We start from the raw sequence: 16708 nt of genomic DNA, 5'->3' as shown, positions 1-16708 counted from the left end.
CCCCGCCGGGCAGACGCAGAGACGGAGGCCGGGAGGCCCCACGGCCCGGTCCAGGGGTCCTGGCAGGCCAGCGAGCGTGGGCTGGAACCTAGAATGTCGGCCAGCTGCGCAGAGACGCTTCGGCAACGTGACACTCCTGGTGGCCTTGGGTAACATTTTCTGCCCTTGCCAGTGCCTGGCGGCCAGACTTCGAGGCAGCCCCCGAAGACCTCGCTTCTTGTCGTTGACACCTGTGTGTCGCCCCCTCCACATTCTACCAGAAGTGACGGGGTGTCCGTTCCAAGATTATGTTATAACGTATTGTGGCTTCCATGTTGGGGGGCTCGGAGTCTCTCCCTCCCTCCCTCCCTCTCTCTCTCCCACTATGCACCCTGGGGGAAGTCGTCTGACACCTTATGAGGATGCTCAGGCACGCAGTGAGGAACCGAGGTCCCCCGCCAACCACCAGTGCAGGGCAGAGGCTGGCCAGCTACCACGTGAGCGAGCCTGGGAGCCGACCTGCCAGCCCGAGTGACTCCGAGGCAGGGCCACCCTGCTACGCCACTCCCGGATGCCCGACCCTGATAAGTGGTGGGAGAGAAAGACCCGGTTGTTGCTTTTAGCTGCTAAATTACAGGACAGTTTGGTGTGTGGCAACAGGCCACACGCACCAGGACACCAGATTTCGCTACGCCAGTGCTCCTGATTTTAAGGAACAGAAAAGCACCACAGACTATCAGTGCGCATGCCCAGAACGGCTAACGCCGAAGGGTGACGGCAGCAAAGGCCAGCAGAGCACGGTGACTGGAACCGCCACACGCTGCTCCAGGGGGATGAGCCACCCCAGCAGGACCACGCCGGGCAGTTCTTCCAAAAGCAAACGCACGTCGACCTCCGGTCCAGACGCGGCGACCTCCGGTCCAGATGCGGCGACCTACGATCCAGGTGTGAAGACCTACGATCCAAACGTGGCAACCTCTGATCCAGATGTGACAACCTACGATCCAGACGCATCGACCTCCAATCCAGACGAGGCGACCTCCGGTCCAGACGCGGTGACCTCCGGTCCAGATACATCGACCTCCGGTCCAGAAGCAGTGACCTACTATCCAGGTGTGAAGACCTATAATCCAGACGCATCGACCTACGGTCCAGACGCAGCGGCCTACGATCTGGATATTCCACTCGGGGAATTTATGCGGGAGAAACGAAACCGCATCTCCGTAAGACACGTCCACAGCAGCTTCACTCACGACAGCCAAGCCCGGAGCCACTTGGATGCCATCGGGCGAGGAGCGGCCGAGCTAACCGTGCTTAGTGCCCGCGGCGGGATTCCACTGAATAATTACGAGATGCGAGCTCCTGACACGCTTAACGTGGACGGGGCTCAGAACACGTTGGCTTCTGCACGGCAAAAGGAACGATCGGTCAAACGAAGGGATGACCTAGGGAATGGGAAGAATATTTGCAGAGCGCGTATCCGAAAAGGGGCTGCTACCCGAAATGCACACGAAATTCATCAAGTCAACAACAACAACAAAACCAAATAACCCGATTGTAAAGGGCGAAGGACCCGGACAGGCACTCGCCCAGGCAGAAGCGTCCGCTCCAGCCGTGCCACACACGGCAGCCTCCCCTTTCCCGCCTAATCAAGAATTTTTAAATTCATTTCGGTCTGAAGAGCTGTTCTTATCTTATAAAGCGTCTAACTCGTGCTGACCCCACTTCTGTCAGAGGGTCGCCGACCAGGGGCCGTGGGCTGCTGACGGTCGCTTGGGTCCGTGTCACTGGGCTTGGGTCCGTGTCACTGGGCGCCCCGGGCTGGCAGCCCTGGGGGACCGTGCACGGCTGGGAGCGAAGGGAGAGACCCAAAGGCGGGGTGGCATGGGGAGGCTCGTGCGGGACACCCCTCCGGAGGGACTCCGCGATGGAGGTGGCTGGCTTTCCAGAGAGGAAGCATTTGATTTCGAGCAGCCGAGATGAAACATCCTTTTAAGCAAAGCCAATGAAATAGGTCACAGTCATCCCTAGTGGACAGGACATGAGGGAAGTCCGATCTACCTCATCGATCAGCATGACAGAAGGACACTCACCACGCATGTCCTGCTGGGCTTCCGTTCGTTTTCAAGAATATTTAGACACACTCCGCTGCCTAAAGAGACGGCGTCCTCCCGGACAAGGCCAGGACGGGAGGGGCCGGGGGTCCGACCCCGAAGGGATTTCTCGTTTTTGATCACTTTCGTTAATAGTCGAGTCCACCGGCAGAGCTGTCCCCGGTGCGACCAGGACGGCCGCCAGTGGGTTCATGTCAATATTTCTGAACACACCAACAAGACGATGCCAACACTGGCCGGAGACCGTCAGACCTTCCTCTAGCTCCTGCTGAGGACGCGGTCACCGGGCCACGGCTTCGTTCCCTCTCAAGGACGTGGGACTGGCTCGTGGCAGCTGTCGAACCACGACACGGGGCAGGCTGGAGCAGCGAGCCTGCGCGTCAGGCATGTGCCACGTGCTCAGACGGCCTCAGATCTGGCCGGACCACAGGGAAGAGGCCTCTGGCCATGCGTCCCCGGCCTGTCTGGACTGGGGACACTCTTTTTCCTCATTCTAATTCCAACAGCCTCAGTGTCTGGAGTGTCTAAGACCTGGTCCACGATGGCCACCGGCCGGTCACCCTTGGGCACCTGCGGCCTCTGCCACACTCCCTACGTCCTGCGTGCTGTGCGTGGGACCCCTGGCTGGCCGCTGGCGGTGTGAGACTCTTACTGACCCCGTCGTTGCTTCTGCGACTTCGTCACCTCCATCCCCTCCCCCATCGCTGGGGTGTGCTCTCTGGGGCCGCGCACAGTTCTGCAAGTCAGCGGCGGCTGTCTGTCCCCAAACCGTGGGAAAGCTTTCAAAGGCCGAAAGGAAACGCTTGTGGGATTTCCCAGCACCATGACCGGCAATCCACTGGGAGTTGGCGCTTATGCGAGCTGGACCAGAAGGTACATTGGCCGCCAGTTCCCAGCACGGGGACTCCAAACCCCGGGGGCCCGGGATCGGAAGGGAGGGGGTGCCCCTGTCTGCAGCCCCGAGCACCTCAGCCCTCGAGGTGCCACCGTGACCGGGAGACGCACAGTCCTCTTAAAATACGTAGACAGCCACACACACACACACACACACACACACACGTATCTTCTTTCTGGCAGGGAGAATGCTTTTTAACTTAGTTGGGACCATTTTCCTTAATTTTGCCAGTTTCGCGAAGATTGTGGGTGATTCTATTAGGGACACGTGACATGCTCATTTCTAGTTTATGTTCGTAAGTGCAAACCGGCTGCTTTATTTGAGAATTTTTCCCCATGGGCACCAACGAAAGTGAGCCACGTGTATGCGCACGACAGAGCATCTCGGTGGAGCCACAAGGCCCCAAAATTCGCAATTACCGTGAAAGTGTTGAGGGCTGCTTTTTCTTTAAGAAGGGAACGGACACTTTATAAACAACTCATGCGTTCGGCCTCCCACTTGAAACTCTTCTAACCAAGACCCTGTCTGGCACGTGGATGTTAGCTGTTAGTTCTGTTTTTTGAATAGTGTTTGTGGTCTATCGAAGTAATGGTTCGTTTGAAAAGGTAATTAGCCACATCAGAAAATGGGTTAATAAACAGCCCTTTGGTGAGTAACGAATGCTCCGTTAGCGCATACGGCACACGACGTGCTCTTACAGCCCAGGACGGTGAGAGTGATCGATGGTGGGTGACAGGGCTTTGCAGAAAGAGCCTGGCATTTAGTGACACGGTTGGGTTCAGACGCTCACTCCGCCGTGTTCTGTGTGTCACGTCAGAGAATGTTCTTGGCCTCGGTTTTCTTGCCTATAAAATGAGAAGGGTAACATTTTCTAACTCAGTGCGTGGATGAGAGACACCACAGTCAGTGTCTGGCGTGTCACGATGCACCATGAATGCTACCCACCATCGCCGTTGTCACCGTCTTGCTTCTAAGAACTTCCGATTAAATGGGGAAAATAAGTATGTGATTAATTATAAAATAAAGAACAATCAGATATGTGTCACAGTGGAATCTATAAAGTTTTGAGGGATGGCAGTGAGCGACCGATTGATCCTCGCTCTTCCTGGAAACTTCTCCCCACGTGGCTCCCCGTCTAATGCCCCGGGTCTTTGCTCGGATTCTATGTTTTAATTAGGGAGGTCTTCTCCGCCAGCCCTGATTTAAAGTCGCACCCACACCCCCTTCCTCCTCCCTGTGATATAATTTTCTCCGTAGCATTAACAACTAAAATACTACAAAACCTACTTAGGCTGGTTATCGTCTGTCTCCACGAGGATGAGGGTTTTGTCTGGTTGCTCACTGCTGTGTCCCCAGCGGCCAAAGCATTCCACTGCGGGACTAGCTCGTGTCGATGTTGGGGGGACACGGCGAGCCCGTCTCTTGCCAGGGTGTTTACCAGCCCAGGTTCCTCTTTCTCCTCCGCTGAATTGTGATTCTCACCATTATGCGTGTGTGTTTCGCTTTTTATCGTGAAAGAAATTAATTCAAAACGCTCACGAAAAGCTAAAAATTAAACCGTGCAGAGAGAGCCCATGCACCCTGCACCTGGCTTCTGCCATCGCCGCGATGTTTTACCCTTGGAAGGGGCGCAACCAAAAGGTTTCATTGTCCGAAACTCCAGCTTTTAGAAAAATCTTGACCCAAGTAATGCTGACGACTTAAAGGGCCACCGTACGCGTGTGACCGCAGACCTCCCCCTCGTAAAAGCAGAGGGCGGGATCCCAGGCCTGGGCGAGACGGAGCGAGGATGTTCCACCCCGTCTCCCGTCCCGGGAGCAGCTGTGACACCTGGGCGGAGAGCGTGGGAAGGGCCCTGGGGACTCAGAGCGTGAACGGGAGCAGCAGACTGGGGACGAAGGCCTCCGCTGAACGCACCGCGGCCCTGGTGGCGAGTGAGACACGCGTCCCCTCACGCCTGTGCCATGAACTCTGTGTGGCCCCAAGCCCGGACCGGCCTCCACGCAGAAGCAGCCCTCGCTCAGGCTCGGGGATCAGGAGAGGGGCCCGGCCGTGCGGGGGGTGCAGGCGTACCTCATCTACGCTTTTTTTCTTTAAAAGTAACTTTTCAGGTCTCTGGTGCCCCAGACCCCAAGTGATTCTGTGACAGCAATAAGAGATGGCAGGAAATCGAAATGGGGAGGCAGGGGACACGTCCTCTCTGACAGGTGAACCCCGAGGTGAACCCCACCGCTTTTCTCTCTCTCTGCATTCTGACCACTCAGCTCCAAGATGGGCAGTGAAATCATGCGCAGTGGGGCGGGGTCCACGAGGCCCCCGCATGCTCGCTGTGAGACTGGCCAAGCAGAGTCCGGAGCTCCTGGGGACCGTACGGAGAGGTGAGAGGTCAGCGAAGCGTCCCCTCGGTTGCTACGGACTGCTGGGCTGAGCCCTGAGCCGCACGTGTGTGGGTTTGACCCTATACAGACTGTGGAGACGTTGGGTCGTGAAGCCTGGGACAGGCCACGGCCCAGGTCCCCGACTGGCCACTAGGCGGTACACACGTGAGGCGTAGCCACGTAGCAGTTCTCAAGACTGGACCTTGGAACCGGCATCTACAGAAGTTTTGGGGAACCTTGAACTTGTGGTGTGAGCCCAGACGGGGCAATGATCTTCTAGAACAAAACGATGATGTTTGCCATGAGGTCGAAACGTCAGCCAGTCTCAAAACGTCGCATCCAAAATGTCTAGGACGCAGTCCGAATGTCCTCAGCATACAAAAATAACAAAAAACCCGAAAACCGAAATCCAAACAAACAAACCAAACAACCCCGAATCAACACCAACAAACAGAGAAATCTTGACAGCGATGCTGGAATAAAACTGATATCGGAATCACGTGACAAACGCTTTAAAGCATTATTAGAAATACTTTCCAAGTAGGAGAGAACACTCTTGAAAACTCTAGAAAGTCTCAGCGAAGAAACAGAAGGTGTAAAGAATGAAGTGGAAATGTTAGAAATAAAAAAAAAACTCAACCTCCTCCCCCCATAAAAACCAAAACTCACTGGATGGGCTCAGAGGACGGGTCGGTATGTTTATAAACGGATCGACAGAAATCCGTCTGAACGACAGACAGAAAAAACAGGCTGAAGAAGGCGGACGAAGCCGTAGATCCCTGCGGGACCAAAACACACTCTGGAACCCGTCTCGCGAGTCCCAGAGGAGGGGAGAAAAATGTGCAGCAGAAAAATCTGTAAATAAATATGGTGGAAGACTGGTTTATTATTAGAGAGCAGTCAAGGTGACCTATTATATTAGCAGTTTAAAGAAGATACGTATCAACTGACTTGATCCTATCGATTGATGTAGAAAATGCATCTGAAAACACCTGACACGTGTTCACCATAAAACGCGCAGCGAGCCAGGACTAGGAGTCTGTTCCACCTGCCAGAGGCATCTGGACCTCGGGGCGAGGCTGAGCGCCTTCCCCCCGCGACCACGAACGAGGCCCCCTCAAATCCAGCCTCTCACCGGGAGTCCTAGTTAGCGCAACGAGTCGGGAAAATCAAAAGGCATGAACTTTGGAACGAGAGAACAAAACTCTCCACGTTCACAGACAACACGGTCATCCACACAGAAAATCCCAAGGAACACACACACACACACACACACGCACACGTGCACGCACACACGCATGAAGGTGGGCGTGCATACACACACCCGACAACAGATAATTGACTTTAGCAAGATGGGGGGGTACAAGGGCCATGCACAAAAATCGATTATATTTCTCTATCCTCGCAATGAACAATTAGAAACTGAAATTTAAAAAAAAATACCATTCATAATAGTTCAAAAAAAATCCCGTAGATACAAAGCTAATGAATTATAACATATATTCTAAAAACTATAAAATGTTTACGAGAGAATTAAAAAAGGCCTAAGTGTGTGGCTAGACTGATTTCACAGATTGGAAGAAAAACAGGGCTGGCCATTCTCTCTCCTCTCTACGCTAGCACCTATGAAAAATTAAAAAATATACAAAGCGAATCCATTTTGAAGAGTGAGACAGAAATTAAACCTTAACTGTTAGTCTATTATGATTATAGGTGAATGAATATCTGGAATCATTCTATGTATGGACTATGTAGCAAATGATACCTTCTCTAACAGGTCGAGGAAGAATTTTGTCTTCAAGTTTATGAATTATTACCACCGATTTTACAAGGTATTTAGAAGGTATTCTTTGTTTTTTTTGGTTTTTGTTTTTTACCAAAAACTTTGTGCTAAAGATTTCCGTCTCGGCTAAGAGAGAGACAAGAATCTCAGGTCTCCACTAAAAGTGTTTTCTGTAATGCTCTAGAATGTCTGCTCTAGTGAATATATTTTCTTTCAAAAAAAGTAATTGCCGATAAATGTTGACTCATTATCTAGAAGCTTTAATGCAAAGCACAACCGAGCTAATGCCTTCTGCGTGTTTGCTGTAGAGCTGAGTGATTTGTTCCATACCCAAAATGAAGTCAAGGTAACAAAAATAATTTCATCGTTATCACCTTCGTTTACAGGTGCCGCCGTTGTCAGGTAAGAGAAAGCTTATCTTTCGTCACCGGGTGGCAGGGGGCTAGGCCGAGACGGGGCCGCGAGGGTGAGGAGCGTCTTACCTTCCAGAAGATCTCTGGCCAGACCAGGTTCTGCCCCCGTGGACCGAACAAAGTCTGACAGGACTGCGTCCATATCAAGAGTCATGTGATCATGTAGGAGGGCTGCCCAGCTCTCAGCCGAGGAGGGGTTGGGGAGCAGGCTGGAAACCATCCACCTGCAGGAGAGGAGAGAAACATGGTGATGGCCGTGGCCGTGTGCTGGGGGACACATGTGGACACCCGGTGGAAGGGAGGGACCGTTTGCTGCTGTGACATAGTTTTGGCTGGTTTGGGACAACCGCCTGATTCTTCATGTAAGACATTAAATATTAAAAGTCAAACTCGGATATCGTCCCTCTGATATCGTACGTGCTGTATGAGAGACGGGGCCATTGCCAAGTCCAGCGCTTCCGGCCTTACATGCCGTCAATTCTGATGACAAATGAGTGAAAAGAAGACTAGACCGCATTCTAAAAATCAAACACCAAGTGCACTTAGAGAGATCAACGGGAAGCTTCTAGATCTCAAACCCTCTTCCAAGTCGTGCAGACGTGTAACACCCGCAAAGCCGTCGTGCTGCCCGCTCTGCCCCAGCTCGCCTCACCCGTGAGCCCTCAGCTCGCTCCCCTCCCTGGAATCTCTGCCATCTCTCCGGGAATCACCGCCGGCACAGTCCCACCACCCAACAAAAAATTCATAAAGAAGTCAGCTTTCCTCGGCGCAGCGACCCCAGTTAGTAAGACGCAGAGGGCATCCTGCAGCGTGACCACAGGCTGTCCCAGCCAGCTGCTGGGGGAAAGCGACCAGCACGTGGCATGCGAGGGTGACACACCCGTGAACCAGCGCTGGTGGGTAACCGGTCTTGACTGGAAAACTGCAAACGTCCCTGTGTTTGCAAAGACAAGGCGTCGGCAAATTATGGCCCATGGGCCCAGAGTGGTCCACCACCTATGTTTGTAAATAGAGGTTGTACTGGAATGCAGCCATGCCTATTCATTTACATACAAAGCTATGCTATAATGTGGCCACGCCCATTCATTTACACACAAACCTGTGTGTACTGGAATGTGGCCACGCCCATTCGTTTACTTACAAAACTGTGCTGCAATGCGGCCACGCCCATTCACTTACATGCAAAGGATTCTTTGGGTGTAGCCACGCCCATTCATTTACACACACCAAATCTGTACTGAATGTGTACGCCCATATCATTGCAACCACAAATCTGTACGGAATGTGGCATGCTCATTCATTTTACATACAAAACTGTGCCGAAATGCAAACCATAAAATCATTGCACCTAAATCTGTACTGGTGGAATGAGCCACGCCCATTTCATTTACATATAAAACTATTTTCTGATGCATGCGCTCATTCATTTACACTACATGCAAATCTGTACTGGTGGAATGAAGCCACACCCATTCATTTACATATAAAGCTGTGCTGCGATGCAGCCACGCTCATTCATTTACATGCAAATCTGTACTGGAGTATGGCCATGCCCATTCATTTACACACAAAGCTGTATTGGAATGTAGCCACGCCCATTCATTTACATACATCTGTATTGGAAGGCGGCCACACCCGCTCATTTACATATAAAACTGCACTGGACCACAGCCACGCTCATTCACTTATGTATTCTCTGGTGGCTTTTGCACAGGGCTGGGGTCGGGCGGGGAGGTCTGTGACCTGAGCCAGTCACTGCTAATGCACTGTCCTTGGTGTGGCTGCCACGTGCAAGTGCTTGTGGCTAGAAAATGAGAAAAGCACTGGACCTGATGGGTATGGTACCGATTAGGAGACAGCGTCCTTCCTTCCCTCTGTGCACGGGGGCCTCGGCCGGCGGAGTCACTTCTGGTGCCGCTTACACCTGGGGGATGAAGCAGAGGGTACGAGCGTGAAGGTCTTGCTTCTTCTCAGCCGAGAAGCCGCATCTGGGGCGGGGCCGACCGCCCCTGGCACGGGCCTGCTCCTGAGCCCCGTGGGTGCCTGCTGGCTAGCCAGCCGTCAGCTCCTGTGTCTGGGGGGCTTCTGCAAGGGGGTCTCTCCACTTCCCTCATTTTAGACGAACATTTCGGCGAGGACCCCGTCACAGTACAAAGCTGTTCGCAACCTCACCGCTAAACGCCGTATCGATACATTTCCTCTGACCTGTTTTTCATTGTGATAATATATACACATCTGAAATTTACCCTGTTAACCATTTTTAAGCGTACGATTTGGTGGCACCAAGTGCATTCGCATCGTTGTACGACCTTCACCACCACCCACCTCCAGAGTGTCTCCTATCCCCCAGCAGAGACTGTCCCCGTTGGACGCTGACGCCCCAGCCCGCCCCAGCCCCCGGCACCCATCACCCTACGTTCTGTCTCTGGACTTGATTCTGCCGGGCGCCTCACGTAAGCAAAGCTTAGAACATTCATCCTCCTGTGACGGGCTCATTTTGCTCAGCATAATGTCTTCAGGTTCGTCCGTGGCGTGGCCGCCGTCCTGTCTTAGCCAGCCCAGGCCGCGATCACAGAACAGCACGGACCGGGAGCTTAAACGTAGATGCTTATTTCTCGCAGTTCTGGAGGCCAGGAAGTCTGGGGTCGCGGTGCCGACAGATCGGTGTCTGGCGAGGGCCACTTCCTGCTTCGCGGACTGCCGGCTTCTTGCTGTGCCCTCCTCACGGCGACCACGATCTCTTCCTTCTCCTGAGGGCACCGATCCCATGGCGGGGGCTCCACCCACCTGACCTGAGCTCGCTCTCGCCACCTCCCGCAGGCCCCGCCTCCTAACACCATCGCGCTGGCGGCTGGGGCTTCGGCACGTGGACGTGCGGGACATGAGCACGCAGTCCCCACGAGGCTGAATGCCCCAGTGGACCCGTGGACCGGCTTCTGTTTACCCATCATCCACGGTTTCCACCTTCGGCTGTGACGAGTGACTCGGTCTCAGCCGTCCTTATACGTACACCGGGTGACCACGCTGTGACAACAAGCTCTCGCTGCCGCCACAGTGCCCAGAGCTCCCGCTCTGTGCCTTGCCATCCAGGCAGACAGGGGTTCGAGGGCGGCTGACGGTGACGAGTTCACCATATGCGAGGGTGAGCGTGGCAAGAAGCTACTGTGTGTGTCCCCTTGGAGACGTCCTTCTTACACCTGACACCCCCGCCCCCACCAGACTTCACATGCACACGTCGTGACGACGCAGGATGCTGAGCCCCCGGCACCACGGCTCGTGACCACCGCGGTGGTCCTCGCCCTGCTGGCCCCCGCCGCCCAGCGGCTTCTCATGGGCTTGGGCACCCGACGACCCAGTTCTGCCAGCGAGAGGCTCGGGGTGGCCGTGTCCGCTCGGCGGTCCCGTCCTTCCTGTGTGTCCCGGCCCGTGGGTAGCACTTCCCCTAGGGTCGGTTGTGTGTCAGGCTGGTCTCACCGCGACTCTGCCTTTGAGAGGCAGTGCAGCAGGGGACAGGGGTTCGGGCCTGACCTCAGTCTCTCAGTGACACAGGGGCTCTACCACTACTGCCTGTGTGGCCTCGGGCACGCTGCGCCGCCTCTCTGTGCCTCAGTTTGGAATTAGAGTCCTAACAGGATGCCGCAGTCACTCTGAAGGTGGAAGGAGTTAGTGCGTGGAACGCTCGATAAACACTAACTGCTATTAAACCAGTGAACGAGGTCTCCACAGGGACCCGGGGGACACCCCGGCCTGCCAGGCGCTGCCACTAGTCGATATATCGTTTTTCCTTTCAGCTTGTTGAAAAGACACAATCATTTTCCTTGGAGAATGTTCTACCAGTTGGCTCTCCCTCCTGCAGCATCAAGTAACGTGCCCCTCCGTCCTCTGAATTTCCTATAAGTCGGTGCCTGGATGTGGACCTTTGACCGAATTCGGCTTCGGTTTTGGGCGAATCCACGTTGTAGGTCATGCTGTCCTTCTCTGAGGCGGCGTGGGCCTGTCCGGCTTGTGGACGTGGCAGCCACGGTTCACTGTCCAAACCCCACTACGCACGTGGGGTCGCACGCCTTGACAGCCTGAGTCTTCTAGAACTCCGTGTTGGGGCTGAGATAACCATTTAAAGGGGAACTTGGCCCAGTCTGTGGGTCACTGACCCGGTGGCAGACGTCGGCCAGCGAAACGTTGTGTTCATCCTTTTGCGACTCATCGTTTTCCTGGACGAGTTGGTCCATGGGCTTCCTCTAACAGCACTCGATTAATTTCCTTCCTTTTTGAGGCATCATTTTATATTCACGAATTTCAACGTATTCGATGCGTTTTGGTCCAGCCAATCAAGATGCAGTTACCTTCTCTGGATGATCGAATTGTCCTTACTCTGGCCAGGCAGAGCCTCCTAACGTTAGTTTCTGGGTCCCGAATCAAGTGGCCTCGTCCCTGCGCCACCGATCACATCCTGGCCCTCGGAGTGACAAGATGTTTCACGTTCATCTTGTGCGCTTCCTGCTCCGGACCTGGACTCGGCCATTTCCCAAAGTATCGTGAGTCTTCTTAGGGAGGATGGGTTTTCAAGACCACAGTCTGGGTGCTCGGGGTACGTACTGCCGCTGAACGAGTCACTGCTTGCAGGATTTTTTAGTGGACAGAGCTAAGAAATAGGTTAGTTTTAAGACAAAATCCATCTTGAGTTCGTTCTAGTATTTCTGATTCAAACTGAGGATTTCAGGGTTGTCCTGTAACCTCGTCTCCGTGATTACGGATTTCTTCGTCCCTGTAGATCGTGGTTGTATGTGGAACGATGGGCTCTTTCGTAACTACTCTTCCGGTGTTTCTCATAATACACGCCCGGGAGGCTCAGAATATCAATAAAACACTGACATCAGCAGAACGAGTCTGTTTGTTTGTTTACGTGCAGCATTTATTCCCTCTGGCCCAGCCGCATCTCACCGTGCAATGGACAGGCAAACTCCGTGCTTTTTTTCAAGAGTCACGTAGAACAGGTCTCTTCGTGCGGCCGCCTCGCCCACGGGGACACACTCTGGTTCGCTTGCGTCCCCTTCGTTTTAAAGTTCGTTTTACTTTATAATTGCGTAACACACTCAGCGAGTTCTAAAGTCACGTCTCGAGCACAAGGTATAGCCGAGAGGTCTGATTCTCTCGTCTTCTGTGCCCGCGCCCTGCCATCTGGGGTTTGGTTACGTGGCGTGGTCCCCTTTCTCACTCGGAGCGGACTTCGACACGTCAGGTTATCGCTCCCCTTGCCGGGGAAAATCGCGAGCGATGGATGCTCTTCCGTTTCTTGCTTTCTTCCCTTGCAGTAGCTCCCGCATGCCACTCTGCTCCAGCATCCGAGGCCTTCCTCACGTGCTCGTTATGCCGCCTGTCACAACAAGAGACTGCGGACGGCACCGGCGTTCCCCGACGGGGGCCGGCCATGGATTGGCCTGGAGCTCCAGAAAGGAGCGAAAAGACCGGTCTTCCTATGTCTGTTTTTTTTCTTTGCATCTTTGGGGTGGATTCCTGGAGGTGAGGCCGAATCAGAGGTCTGCTGGTTTTCACTGCCGTTGGCGATGCGGGAAAAAAAAAATGGCTGTTTTGCCACGATCTGACCTACGAAGTACATTGTCAAACTTTTGGATTTGGGGGCAATCTCGTAGGTGGGAAACAGTCTCGCTATAGTTTTAATTTGCATTCATTTCTCTTATGAAGGATAAAATGGAGCATCTTCTGTTATGGCTGAGAACCGTTTCCATTTCATTTCTGTATGATGTCTAATTCCCTAGTCCTTTCCTCCCCTTTAAATATGATTTTTGGCCTTTACTTTCTGTACCGTGAGTAGGTTATTCTATAGTAGGGATAATAACCCTTCTTCTGTGATAGACACTGAAAATATTTCCACTGGTTTTTATTTGTCTTTTTCCTTTGCTTTTGGTGTCTTTTTCCTTGCAATTATAAATAAAAAGTTTACAGTGATGGGGAGGGACGGCCAGACTGAGCACAGAGGATTTCTAGAGCAGAGACGCTATCCTGCACGGCGCTGTAGCGGTGGACGCATGTCACGCGTTTGTCAAAGCCCGCAGCATGCTGTTGGAGGAGGTCATAGAGAGGACGCGACATCAGGCTGACTCGGTAGCTGGACCTGGACAAGCGGATCCTCACGGCTCCCCGTCCTCAGGATGTTCGCTGCCCACCATTCCCACATGAGCAGCCGTGTCAAGGGCGTGGCCCGAGAGAGCGAGGTGTTGCTGGGACCATCTGGACCGGATGCGTGGTCGGATGCGGTCAAGGCTTCTGGGTAGACTTTTAAGATTCTGGCAGGCAAGGCGGATACATACGTGTCTGCGGCCGCCCAGGACGAGCCTCATTCCCTGGTGTGTTAAACCTGCCACCTGCCACCAGCCGATCTGGGGGCCTCGACCTCCAGGTAGGAGGCTGGCTTCAGATGTCATCTGGGGAACCCCCACGGCTGCGGACCGGCAGAATTACGCCACCAAGAGTGCAGCCTCCTACAAACCGAGGACGTCGGGTGACGATGATGTGCCAGTGCAGGTTCGTTGATTTTAACGAAAGCGTCACTCGATACTCTCGTTAAAAAGGATGTCGATGTGCATTTCCCTAACGGCTAGCGATGCATCTTTTCATATATTTGTTGGCCATGTGTCTGTTCAGGTTCTCTGCCCATTTTTTGATTGGATCATTTGGTTTTGTTGTTGTTGTTGTTGTTGTTATTGAGATGGACCTCAAGATAATCGTGCTAAGCGAAATAAGCCAGACAGAAAAAGTTGAAAATCACATGACGTCACTTACATGTGAGATATAAACCTAAAAGCAACAAATGAACAAGACAAGCAAACAGAGACTCATGGACATGGGCCGTAGAGTAGTGGTTACCAGGAGGGGAGGGCGGAGGGGGGAGGGAGACGGGGGGAAAGGGGTCCAATGTGCGGTGAAGAAAGAAATCTCACTATGGGAGGTGAACACGCGATGTAAATATATATACGCCTTGCTGTCAAAACGTACAGCTGAAACGTCAGATTTCGTTAACCAATGTCACCAAAGAATTGTCCTTATTTTATTCAGCTCTTCTCCTGGGAAAACAAGTCTTTTCTATTGAGCGAAAAGGACCGAATGGGTCAGATCCTTTCTTTGGCCTCTCTCTGTCATCGTGACGGGAGAGGGACACTCGGAGCCCCGCGTGCAGGTCCCGGGCTGCCGCCCCTGACCTGCTTGCCTCCCTCCCTGTCCCTGGAGGGCAGGGTTCCTATTTTATCTGTCTCAACATCACCACGATCGTCAACATAACAGATGCTAACTAAATCTGCCGAGTGAACAAAGACAGTGAAGATCAAAGAATTAAACCCAGGTTCCTACTCCACTGGGATGGGCGGATGTGAAAATAACCACAATTCTCCTCAGATTGGAATAAACGCTGTAAGGTTGCTTATAAGAAAAATCACCAGAATATCAGAAAGGAACAGTTCCTTCTGCCTGGCAGGATGAAAACGGGCGAAGTCCGATGTGTTTTTGAGGAGGATTTGGACGGATGAAAAGAGGGCTTTGCATGCTGGGTGGACACTAGGGAGGCTGGTGTCACGGGAACAGGAGAGCTGTGGGCACGGGGACCCCCGGTAAGACCCTCTGTGGGGCCAGGGCCGGTGGCGGGGCTGCAGTGTGCGGCCAGCGGGAAGGACTGGGGGCTTCCGAGGAGAGAGCTGACTGACAGGTGCTTTAGGAAAGCGCACGCACGACGTTGGGTAAGAGTGCGTCAGGACAGGACACCTCCGGCAGAGACCGACTTCGCCAGGCGAACGAACTTATTGTCACCCATACCAGGTGACGATGACACGGTGGCCCACGGACGTGGCGCAGATACAGAAATGGTCGCCTGGATCTGAGCGTGAGAAATAGACACACGCAGACGGCGAGAAGCTCCACGAAGCAAATGGCTTGGATTCTCCAAAACTGTCAACCGCACGAAGGCGACAGGAAAAAAGCGGGCTTTGGGTTTCCGCTGAAAGAGACCGAGCGGATTCTGCGTGTGCCAGGGGGCGGTGGCAACGATGACGAAGATGTCCCAGGGACACGCAGCGGCAGTGTGAATAGGGGCCGTGTGTCGGATCGGTGTCAAACGTATCGATGTCAAATGTATCGATTTACATGGAAACAGTACTCATGTGGAATTATGTAATCATGACATATAAAAACTGTATTCTTAGTTACAAAACACGGTATTCCATTTTTTGATTGGATCATTTGGGTTTTTTGTTGTTGTTGTTATTGAGATGACATATAAAAACTGTATTCTTAGTTATGAAACACGGTTTTGAAGAAGACAGCCCATGAACTCAGGAGAGATATGCCGAAGTATGTCATGATGTCGGCAGCTCGCTCGCGAATGATTCGGAGGAAATGATTCAGTGCGCACATACGTAACACACCCAAACGCGTGTTTGTAACCCGTGCGCGCGTGTGCGCGTGTGAGCGTGTCTATGTGGATAGACAACTGGCAAATCTGGTGAAGAATATGCGGGTGTCCACTACCCATGTTTCTGCAGATCTGAGGCTTATCAAAATAAAAAGTAGGTAAAAAAGGAAATGAAAACGTTTGCTCGAGAGTCACAAGGCAAAGGGACAGTCACTAGGCTACGGTATCGAGTAGAGAAAAGTTGCATTTTGGGCCAATAGCTAAAAGGAAACGTGTTGGCCGTTTGCTACTGTCGTGTTTGTTTTCAGTATCGTGTTTATTATTCTAAATGCACATTCGAACGCAGTAAAAGATGCATTTCACGATCCTTTCTCAGAGGACCTCGGTGGAGAGACAGCCCTCCGGCCCTGGCTCCATCAGACAGGCGACCTGCTGACCCTCCCAGGCGACCTGCTGACCTGAGCCCCCCGCACGGTCCCCGGGGGTCTCGCGGGCACAGGACTCACTTTGCAGACGCTGCGACCCTCCGGTGGCGCGTGGCCGTCAGACGTCCGGGCGGGTGCTGGCTGGTCCCCGCCGGGGGTGGCCCATGATGGCCCAGGAGGAGGTGCGAGGCCACAGTCCCTGAGGCCGAACACTGGAAGAGATGGTGAACGGGGGCAGAGCAGAGTGAGACCCTCACATTGCAATTTTAAGAATCAATTTTTTTATGCTCTAAAATTTCAAT

General features: G+C 53.1%; 1 protein-coding gene across 1 annotated transcript in view; it reads right to left on the bottom strand.

Annotated features, from left to right (window-relative positions):
* Positions 1-16708, bottom strand: part of OTUD7A (OTU deubiquitinase 7A) — a 116638-nt gene that overhangs the window by 47422 nt on the left and 52508 nt on the right. Inside the window, exons 2-4 of the mRNA XM_039853455.1 lie at positions 16488-16618; positions 9392-9486; positions 7632-7786 (exon numbers count right to left, since the gene is read on the bottom strand). Of these exons, the coding sequence (XP_039709389.1) occupies positions 7632-7782 (151 nt within the window). The 5' untranslated portion in view covers positions 7783-7786; positions 9392-9486; positions 16488-16618. The remainder of the gene's footprint in view (positions 1-7631; positions 7787-9391; positions 9487-16487; positions 16619-16708) is intronic.

Source organism: Pteropus medius, unplaced genomic scaffold (genome assembly GCF_902729225.1).
Source record: "Pteropus medius unplaced genomic scaffold, Ma_sr-lr_union100, whole genome shotgun sequence".
In the NCBI taxonomy this organism is placed as follows: Eukaryota; Metazoa; Chordata; class Mammalia; order Chiroptera; family Pteropodidae; genus Pteropus; species Pteropus medius.
This window is presented reverse-complemented; position numbering and strand designations above follow the sequence as displayed.